General features: G+C 41.1%; 1 protein-coding gene across 2 annotated transcripts; it reads right to left on the bottom strand.

The window, feature by feature from the left end:
• Positions 1-346: 346 nt before the first annotated feature.
• On the bottom strand, positions 347-2,788 carry LOC311112932 (ADP-ribosylation factor-like protein 4A). 2 transcript variants are annotated; one of them, XM_084156072.1, is made up of 2 exons: positions 2,768-2,788; positions 347-1,755 (listed from the first exon to the last, which is right to left on the bottom strand). In XM_084156072.1, exon 2 carries the CDS (start codon positions 1,650-1,652, stop codon positions 1,050-1,052), a length of 603 nt encoding a protein of 200 aa, XP_084012198.1. In that variant the 5' UTR covers positions 1,653-1,755; positions 2,768-2,788; the 3' UTR covers positions 347-1,049. The 2 variants fall into 2 exon arrangements, with proteins under 2 accessions (XP_084012198.1, XP_084012197.1); XM_084156071.1 differs by lacking the exon at positions 2,768-2,788 and adding an exon at positions 2,221-2,340.
• Between the last annotated feature and the right edge of the window lie 8,704 nt (positions 2,789-11,492).

Below are 11,492 nucleotides of genomic sequence, written 5' to 3'. Positions count from 1 at the left end.
GTAGACTGCCCTGACTGCATTACTGAGCCTCTTGGCTCCAGAAAACATAAAATGACTCCAGGCCCTATAATCACACTGCAAGTAAACACTCAACCACCATCACCTCAATCATATCCGTCTTGTTTACTTTCAGAAAGAGAAATAAGGGAGATTCATTATCCATCAGTACAAAGTGTGAGCATGAGCAACCAAGATTCATTTTGATTTACTTCAGTGTCTTTCAAATATGAGAATCAGAGGACATACATTTTAAACATCTCATCTCATCAGATCTGCAGAACTTCTCAAAAAATATTATGACAAATAATCAAAATAGCAATATATCCTTCATACAAAACAAAAGCAGTGCTGTAAAGAGGCTTTATTAAAGATGAAAACATGAAAAACATATCCCATCTATTGTCCATGTGGCCAATAGGGACCCAGTACAGTAGCATATTACAGTTGGCTTCTTTTGTAGCAACTAAACTCTTTATGTGTAATAAGCTCTATTGGGAAACATCAAGGCTGTAAACTCCATCATCAAAAAAGGTCATCTAAAGTGCATTAACAAACAGACAGCAGAGGTACACTACACAGACAAAAAGCGCAAGACTGTACCTTCCTTTTGAGAAGGGAAGAAAACATTTAAAAGTAGCTTACAAGGTTCAAAAGTTCCCTTTGAGGAAGACCGTGTTTGTTGTCCTTCCACTAACCTTTTTAGAGAAAAGTGACATATTATTTCTGTTCTTCATCAAACTCATGTCATTTTTGGTATTCGATTTTGAAGTATCCATTACTAATGGTCTAATACCAAGGATCAAAACCATTATTTAATCATAAACCCCAAATCCTTTACCTTCCTAGTGCTTTCTCAACCACTAAAAAGCAAGAAATACTTAAGATGAAGTAAGAGATTTTGCTGTCTGAGACACGATATACCTACAGTTTAACATTGACTGATAAAACTCAGTGTGCCAAGCCTGTGGGAGAACTCCTATATCCACCCAGGTGCGAGAACATCTCCTTGTGTCCTTCATTTAAAACAAGAGATTCAGTTCACTGCTTGATCATCTCTTTTTCTTCTGTTGGCGGAGCATCTTTCTCCGTTTAAGGATCATGTCATGGAGTCTCTCCATGCCATCTTTCAGTCCGTCTCCTATGATGGCACAGGTGGGCTGCAGGTGCCAGGGCGTGCCAGGGCTCAGTTCCTTCAGAGCTAGCGCCTTTTCAATCTCAGCCAGGCTCAGAGAGTGCCTCAAGTCCTGCTTGTTAGCCACCACCAGCAGTGGCACTCCCTGGTTGTCTCCGGTCTTGGCGATCTTATGGAGCTCCGTTTTAGCCTCCTCCATGCGTTCGGCATCTACAGAGTCCACCACGAATACGATGCCGTCGGTACAGCGTGTGTATGACTTCCACAATGGACGCAACTTCTCTTGACCACCTACGTCCCAGAAGTGGAAGGTCACCGTCCTGTGGCCGCCCAAAGACACATTGACCTTTTCTGCGTTGAAGCCTTTGGTAGGCACTGTGTTGACAAACTCATTGAACTGTAACCTGTACAGGACAGTCGTTTTACCTGCAGAGTCCAGTCCCAAAATGGCGATATGGAATGACTGAAAGAAAGGGATTCTCGAGAGGAAAGTCTGTGGTTCAGATAATCCATTCCCCATCTTTTCTCATGTGGGGAAGAACAGGTGGAATAAATGGGTTGGTCCACTTCTCCAACAACGATGATTGGCACTGATTATATTCCAAATGGATTGCAGCAGTGACCTAAAAACCAAACAAATATTACTTTAGTCAAGCAAAGATAGGACACAAATATAAGTCTACCACATAAACTTAATCGACACAGAATACCTATTGCATATATATAGGTGATCAAATCAGTTATCCAGGTGTTATTCACTTATTGAGGGCAGCATATAAACTGAGTACTGCCAAACGCATGACATTCATTGGACACCCTCAATTATATAGGCTGAAATGAAAATACCATGCAGAAATACCGGACTTTGTCAAGGTACGCTACACACTTGAATTTTAGGCGGCAGCAATGCACAAGCCTATTGCCAAGGATAGGCGCGCAAATTAAAATTAAGTCGATAGGCATACAGATGCTGACAGCCAGCAACGTCACTTGACGTGATACCAGGCTCTCAAATTGCGGCATGAATCTTTATCATAGGCTACAACCGTTCCGTCCAGCCAGATATTTTCTTGCGGGGCATCACTTACATCTATCCACTCTGAATATTCGGATCTGTGTTTACGAGGTCCAGTAACATGTTATCCAATATTCACAATCCAGGGCTTCTGATGACTGTCGCGCGGTCAGAGCGTTCTATTATTTTACTAGACGGTTTCATTCCCATAGAATAATACTGCAGTGCAATTTGTGTAAAACTATGCTCACGTTCGAGCAACCGATTGGTTTAACTGGAAGCCCATCAATAATGTATCCATTCAAAACACGCCCATCACCTGTTGCTGTAACGTCATTATTCCAGCCAATAGATGTATTATACTATCATTACACCATACTATGCAACATGAACCATGCCTATAATAAAAACGTATCTGATATTAGGTCAAAGTCTAACCATAATCATTACGAATGGTTATTAACATAGCATAGCAAGCCAAGCCAAGCATTCTGTAGGCTCTATTCGTAAAAAGTCGTAGTAAAAGAAAACAAAAAGTAAATTAAATGTCACAAAATAGTTTGTGATACAAATGTATTAAAATGAACAACTTATTGAACTATAAAAAATGCCTAACTTACCGTTATTAATTTTTTTGCAGTGTTCGTATGTCGCATGTGGCTTGGTTTGGGTTTGCCCACACGCTAAACAGCGCCGCCCCATGATGCATCCTTATCTTGTTTTCTTTCAAACTGATTGGTCAATGGTACAAAATGTATCCCACGCATACTGATTTTATAATGAGAATAATCACAAGATTAATTGTATAAATTCTAATCCTGCGGTATCTATTGAAATAATGTTCATTATATATGATATATTTTATAGTAATTTTAATTCATAATAAATACGCTAGCCTATGTTTTTATAAATAGCCATTGAAGTTTACATTTAAAATGGTTAAGGTATGGGTTAGGTTAGGGACGTCGCAGGGATACCGGATTGCACTGGCCGTCAGGTGCAAAATGGCCAAAATGGTGGTATTTATTTACAGGTGCAGAAGGTTAGCTTCCTTTTAGGCAGAGTGCCTTCAAACTAGGCAAAGTGCCTACAATTCCTCACACAGCTGAGTTTATCTGAACTCTCCCGAAAACGAGCCACCTGAGGCTAATAAGGTTTTAAAAAAAAGAACCCAACCCTTAACACTGGGATAATCCAAAATGCACATAAACAGGTATTTCCTCAATTAAAATAAATAGCCTAATCAATACTTCACTACTTTCAATACATAATACATTTCAACACATCAGGACATAATATTACATAAATATTCAACGAAGAAAGATATTAGGCAAACACCCATCAACAAATAACATTGTAATTATTAAGCACAAGTACCTGTGGGATAAAATGTGGACATGACCAATGCGCGCCATCCTGGTCAAACCAGTTTACAAACAGACAGAGGAAGAGAAAGAGGCCCAACTCGGCGGAAAATCTGTCTCCCTACAGCAGGTAGCGTTGTTTCGCCCACCAAGCAAGGAGTTTTTGTATGGAGGTCAATGAGAGTGTCGAATTTAGTCAACAAAAAAATGAATGGCTTATTTGCTACGTGAGGTTTATTTGATCGATTAGTTTCGTAATGGTTAAGTTGTTACGAGTGTACTGATATAAGTAGGACAAGTGACATCCCGGCAACTTTGAGATTTTTTAAAATTTTTATATTGGAGGTGGATATGCATACTCATGGCATGAGGCTAGTAACATTGCATCTCTCTCCATTGAATACAGGCAGTTGACGTCAACAACCCTAATCGAATATTAAAAAAGGATTACAATAATGAGATGTATCCACCAATCCATAGAAAGGATAAGCGGGAGCTAGACAGCCCGCCTTGCTGATAGGGCAGAGAGACTTGTATCTTGTCAGTATATCCATAGTCTCTGGTGCAGAGGGATATATATGGCCAATGTACCACAGCTAAGGGATGTTCTTAAGCATGACGCAACATCTTACATTTTTACATTTTACTAGAGACTCTTGTCCAGAGCAACTTACAGGAGCAATTAGGGTTAAGTGCCTAGCTCAAGGGCACATTGACAGTTAATTTTTGTTACCCAGTCAGTTTGTTACCCAGTCAATATTTGGTCTGACACTCTTAACCGCTAGGCTACCTGCCAAGTGCCTGGATTCAGCCGTTAGCCGTGGTATATTGACCATATACCACAAACTGCCAAGGTGCCTTATTGCTTTTATAAACTGCTTACCAACGTAATTACAACAGGAAAAATATATACCATGGCTTTCAGCCAATCGGCATTCAGGGTTCGAACCACCCAGTTTATAACAAGGTTTAGAAACTCTGTGGGTATACTACAACACACGATCATGGAGTTAGCCAGCTAACTTGTCTAAATATTCTGATAATGTTTTATTTTGTAGAAAGAAGGGCTATTGAACTTCTCAACAATAAGGAAGTAGAAAACTCTCAAGTGTCTAACATTACACACATTTTGCTTCAACCTCTTTTAAAAACATCAAGCAGCGTTGACCAGGGATAAATCATTTTACTCTAACCTGGAATTTCAAAGACACCAATCTGTTACAGAAGACACGTGTTCAGAAATCACTGCAAGTTTCAAGTTCAGGTTGCACTGTTTGATGTTATGTAAGGGACAACACAGGGAGAAAGTGTTCAATACAATAAAAGTGGTTGCTAAGTGACCAGGGTCTGGAGACTTTCCATAAAGAATATGCAAAATGCTGAGCACAGCAGGAGACTCCGCTAAAAGAGAAACTTCCCAGCAACCGAGGAACAATGTGCCATCTGAATGCCAATATCAACCCTCAAATTTAAGGACCCGTCAGATTAGTAAAGACTGACTAAGCAATTTTGAGGCATATGAAATAATGCGGTCTGCGCTTGGTAGACTTTCTATCCTGAAGGGTAGTTTTCGAATGTGTGAAATTTAGTGTAGCTTCTTAGAATATTTGATTAAATCTAAAGTGTTTGTCTGTTCACAAATGTGTTTGATCACTGAATTGCTATGAGTAACAGAATATAAAATAATATGGTAATTTACACAGTCAGGATGGGTAGACAGAGGCAGCTTGGTCTCGTAGATTAGAAGTAACATAGTAAATGTAAATCCAGGACACTCAAATTAGTATGATATGTTACGTTTGGTATGGTTACATAAAACAGAAGGTTACTTAGTCGGGTTGGATGGGTGGGCGTATAACACGAACGTCTAGCAACCCAAAAGTTGCGTACTTGAACCTCATCATGGACAACTTTAGCATTTTAGCTAATTACTTACTACTTTTTAGCTACTTTGCAACTACTTAGCATGTTAGCTAACCCTTCCCCTAACCTTAACCCTAACCCCTAGCCTAGCTAAACTTAGCCACCTAGCTAACGTTAGCCACAACAAATTGGAATTTGTAACATCATGTAGTGTATGTTGACACCTGCTCGTCAAACATCTCATTCCAAAATCATGGGCATTAATATGGAGTTTGTCCCCCCTTTGCTGCTATAACAGCCTCCACTCTTCTGGGAAGGCTTTCCACTAGATGTTGGACATTGCTGCGGAGACTTGCTTCCATGCAGCCACAAGAACATTAGTGAGGTCGGGCACTGATGTTGGGCGATTAGGCCTGGCTCGCAGTTGGCATTCAAATTCATCCCAAAGGTGTTCGATGGGGTTGAGGTCAGGGCTCTGTACAGGCCAGTCAAGTTCTTCCACACTGATCTTGACAAACCATTTCTGTATGGACCTCGCTTTGTGCACGGGTGCATTGTCATGCTGAAATAGGAAAGGACCTTCCCCAAACTGTTGCCACAAAGTTGGAAGCACAGAATCGTGTAGAATGTCATTATGCTGTAGCGTTAATATTTCCCTTAACTGGAACTAAGGGGCCAAGCCGAACCATGAAAAACAGCCCCAGACCATTATTCCTCCTCCACCAAACTTTACAGTTGGCACTATGCATTCGGGCAGGTAGAGTTCTCCTGGCATTCGCCAAACCCAGATTCATCTGTCAGACTGCCAGATGGTGAAGCATGATTCAACACTCCAGAGAACGCATTTCCACTGCTTCAGAGTCCAATGGTGGCAAGCTTTACACCACTCCAGCCGACACTTGCCAGCCGACGCTTGGCATTACGCATAGTGATCTTAGGCTTGTGTGCGGCTGCTCGGCCACGAACAGTTCTTGTGCTGATGTTGCTTCCAGAGGCAGTTTGGAACTCGACAGTGACAGACGATTTTTACGCGCTATGCGCTTTAGCACTCGGCAGTCCCGTTCTGTGAGCTTGTGTGGCCTACCACTTCGTGGTTGAGCCGTTGTTGCTCCTAAACGTTTCCACTTCACAATAACAGCACTTACAGTTGATCGGGGCAGCTCTAGCAGGGCAGAAATGTGATGAACTGACTTGTTGGAAAGGTGGCATCCTATGATGGTGCCACGTTGAAAGTCACTGAGCTCTTCAGTAAAGCCATTCTACTGCCAATGTTTGTCTATGGAGATTGTATGGCGGTGTGCTCGATTCTATACACCTGTCAGCAACGTGTGTGGCTGAAATATTCAAATCCACTTATTTGAAGGGGTGTCCACGTAGTGTATCATACGTTTTGCAAATTCGAAACATATTGTACGAATTGTAATTCGTAACGTATCATACAAAATGGATGATGGACATCCACAAATTAATACATACCATACGAAACGTAACATATCATACTAATTGGAGTGTGCCTGATTTATCTTTACTATGTTACGTCTACCCTTGAGTCCAGGTTGACAGAGGGCATTTCTAATTATTTCTGAATTATTAATTTGGTCTCCAATTGCTTACCTCTTGTCAGGTGGGGTGAGGTAAAGAAGAAACCACTAGATGGCACTACACACTCTAAGTGAAAAGTATGTAGTGTATTGATAACATCAGTTGAGGAGGCTCTACTGTGTGTGTGTGAGAGAAAGAGGATGTGTGCGAGAGAAAGAGGAGTCTGCATAGGTGTAGAGAGGGAATGTCTCTTGTTATACGTAATATATATATTTCAGCAGTTCTCTCACTATTTCAGTTAAATTCCGAGGCGTATTTTCATCAGTAAGACACAGTGTAGCCTACCTGGTAAGTAAAGAGTTCATAATGAATGCTTCATCAGAAACCCTCTAGAGACAGGCCAGGACTTGGCATGCAGAGATTATGCCTCTTCCAGACCCTGACTTGCTATCATTCTCTGAATCAGACAGCTGTTTTATGTCTACTATAGCTACATGGAGATACTTTTACAGACCAAGCCTCCCAGACAAGTCAGACTGTCAGCAGCAAGTTCTGTCCTGCACAATACATTTCCATCTTTCATTATGTCTTTGTAACAACCGGCCCAATAGTAAAATGAGTAGCCCCCTCCATCAACATTTTGTGGTCATTGTGAAATGGATCTGGTCACATTTCAGTGTTTTGTCAGCTTTATCCCCAAGCAACAATGAAGTTGTTGGACATTACGGTGTATAGAATAATATCATGAGTTATTGTCAAGGCTGTTTCCTCCATTCAGGTCGGTGCTCTCAAGGCAACTAAGAGAAACATACACAAACCATAACTGCATTGATCATGGTATTCAGTTGCCATTGTGCTATGCCAAGTCCTGTTCATTGTTCTATGAAACAAAGAAAAGCTATCAGCCATCTAAATGGTCAATTGTGCTATGAGTTAAAAAACAAATTGGCATTCTGAAAGAAACCTTTCTCTCTTTTTTCCCTGATAGATTCCCAATATCCTGTAGCGAATGAGGATGGAACCTCAGGTCTTGACACAGACAGAGGAGGTCAGAGGTCACAGCTGCAATTTATTGGGGTCAGACGTAAAGTGGAGGGGATCCCCTTACACAAATACATATCTGCATGTGGGAGAGTTTATCCACGCAGTTGTTGTGGTGGCTTTTTTATTTGGGCCCATCAGGACAGCTGACAGGAGAGGCTAAAGGCAACAGGAAACCCGATACAGGCCATACAGCCCCTGTAAAGGAGTTGACCCTAATGCCCCTATAAAGCTGAGATAGAGCGCTTGGTTCAACCTTTGCCTTTTCAGCTGTGTCTTAGAATAGTGCTCGCCATTGTATCCAGTGTCATTTACAGCTACCATGCCCTCAAGGTTCGGTTGTACCAATTATTGTGGGTTTTTGTCAAAGCTGTCAACCTGAGATGCCAGTGTTGACCCTCTGTTTAAGTACACTTAAACACATCCCACTTAACCCCACAGTAAGTTAGTGGAGAGTGCCAAAGCAGAGAACTGTCAACGGTGCCTAATTGCTATATTGTCTGAACACAAAAAAGTGAATAGCCCAGGCAAATCACGCTGTAAAACAGAGAGATATCTCTGGTAGGTGTACTGAAAGAAAGAAAAAGACCCAAAGCTAAATACAGATTGAGAATACAAAGAACAAATGGCAGCCGATGGTATATGTGTGGACTGTGGAGGTGGGCTGTGGAAATTGTTCTCCCATTAACTGCTTGGGTTCATTACTAAACTGTCTCCTATTTCCTCCCCAGCCATTCTCCTCCAGCTCAACGCCCCTCTGTCTGCCTGGGCCACAGCCCGTCTCTGACCGATGTACCAGAACCCGCCGTCTGTTTTTACCGTTGTTTGAGCACGGCCACAAAAGTGACTGTGGGTCCTAGATCCAGCTATTCCCACCCATCCCTCCAACTGTCTCCCCTCTCACCCCTCCTCCCTTAGGTAGGACTACTTTTATCTTTGTCTAGAAAGAGGATGTTTGGTCTTGGAAATCAAAAAAGCAACACATGCAACAGTGGAGAAGCCGTCTCTCGCCTCGACCGGGATTGGTTGCCTAGTTAATTGAGACATTATGTAATTATTATACAAGAACAAGACCTAAAGTGAAGAAACAGTATGATGAAGTGCTCACTGTCTGGAAATAGTTCTCCATGACAATCAAAGGGTCAAGTGGAGGTTCATTTCCACAGTGCATTGGGTTTAAGTAAGTACTTTCATCCTTCATTTCAGTGAACAGGTTGCAGTGTAAATCAGGGTGCTGGGTCAATGTCATACTTAGATGTCATGTCAGAAAGGGTGGAACACTGTGTGCATATCTAAAAAGTTCAGAGGTCAGGAACTGACATGAGACCTGATGAAGACCTCATAGTTTAGGTTGTTTGTGGAGCACAACAAGCAGTGTGAGGGTTATTATTATTTACTGTGCAGCTAGGGCACTAGAAACAAGGTCATGCATATCGACAGCTTTAATACTGCATAGTGTCTAGTGAAATAATGAAACTATTTCCATAGTTTTTACCATGTTCTATAATAGCCTCCCATCCTTTTTGTCTGTATAACAATTGACAATGTCGATATACCAATCTGCTCAGCAGTACCTCCTCCTTGGCAATTGATTATAATGAGCATCACTTTCTCCATTTCTCCATAGTGCCATATTTCTATCAATAAGCAGAAGTGGGCTGGGCAAGTGAGCACATGTCTGGACGTGTGTATGGCTTTGGCCTCTTGAGTGGTTCCCTGTTGCAACACCACTGGGCTACATGGACAAAGTCAGTCCGTTAATGGCCCTGTAAGGCCTGTCACTAGAGCTATCATTTACTTTTCCTAGTGCCAAAAAAATAATGGAGCCTGTTCTGTCTTTATCTTTAGTATTGTGCTTCCTTTGTTTTGTTCTGTTGGTGAAATAGTTCAAACTGTGTGTGCTTTAGTAGTAGGTGTTACACTGTGATGTAAATATTGTATGTGAGAGGGACGCGTTTTGTGTTGCACAAATTAGGGGCTAAAAGTATAAATAATATAAATACCAAAACCATGTTGTGTGTACATGAAGTTGTGCAATCAGGGTTTGTAGGTGGAGGTCAAGGTAATTACACACTGGTTTTGTTCCATGGTTCCATTAGCTGACATCAGATTTCCCACAGGAGGTATAGGAAGTAGTGTTATTTTCTCCTCACTCCATGCATGCATAACTGATTATGATGGGGAAAATTGCACAAAATGAGGTCACGTGTTTAGATTAAACTATCAAATTGTCAGTTACCTGTATTTGTTAATTGGTGAGATCACTTATTCTTCCCCCAAGATTAGACTTATACATGATTGTATACAGTGTTCACATGGTTGAAAAACAAAGTGATTAGGAATGCACAAGATTTGACCTAATTACTTGTTATGGGAGAGAAACTGCATGAGGGGGAATATCTGTGCTTTATCTGATAGATTTTCCAGACTCTCACAGGTTGATGGTCCAAGAGATTTACGAGCAAGAGGTTGTTCCTCCCTCTGCCTGAGAGTCGAAAGGAGAAAGCCCTGGACAAGACAGTTAGAGAACCTTTCTCCAGCAGAATATAAAGGTCATCATGTGAAAACCATTCTATGACCTTCAGAAAAAAAGATCACCCATCTGATTGGTTTGTTTGTTTTTCATGAGCACTTTGAGCCCACTGAAAATCCCCCCCATTAAGGTATCAGTCCTGTCTTTATAGAGATATTTAATTATGTGTTATGTAATTTCAACAGTTCTCAAACAAATGTCAGTGTGGGATTTCAATGTGTTATTATTGAATGATGTCCACAGCTATGGGGAAATTGCAGTCTTTATAAACACAATTCAACATCTGGTTTCTGGTGATCTGACAATTTTTTATGTCTCACACACATTGCCGTTATATCATAGGTTAAACTGGGGCTCAGCAATTAATAGCGTTTCCCATTTTTCCCGATGTAGAATCTTAATTTGATCACTATTGTTGCTGATAATTTCCCAGTACATCAGGAAAAGCAAACATGTAGTGTATTCGAGGTTTAAAAAATCTTCCATTTGTAATTTCCACTTAAAAATGTCAGACTTGATTTGCCATAACAAATAATGTATCAGCCCCTACAAAACATTTCCAGATTATAATCCACATAATAATTCACATATTGCTTCAGGATTATTTTCATGCTGTAGCAAACTGGCTCAAATTAAGATCCTACATCTGTGTATAAACAATTCAAACTGAGCGATCATTGTCAGGTCAAATCCAAACACTGAAAGAGATCTTGGAATGCTGTAAGCACAGTGGTTCCCAAACTTTTTTGCTTACTGTGCCACCAACTGAATTTTGCTCTGCCCGGAGTACCCCTGAAGTACCCCCTCATGAGCATTTTACCAGTAAGCCTATGGTCTCATAACTCTTCTCAAGTACTCCCTGTGGATAGGCCAAGTACCCCCAAGGGGTCCTAGTACCCCTGGTTGGGAACCACTGCTGTAAGGTATATGGTTGCACAATGCACTTTAAAATGAAATGAGAATGGATACAGTTTAGAGTGAGCTACATTGGCCTACGTGATA

This window comes from Coregonus lavaretus, assembly GCF_964263955.1.
Source record: "Coregonus lavaretus genome assembly, chromosome: 3".
Classification (NCBI taxonomy): Eukaryota; Metazoa; Chordata; class Actinopteri; order Salmoniformes; family Salmonidae; genus Coregonus; species Coregonus lavaretus.
Note: the sequence above shows the minus strand (reverse complement) of the source record. Positions and strands in the feature narration are given on the sequence as shown.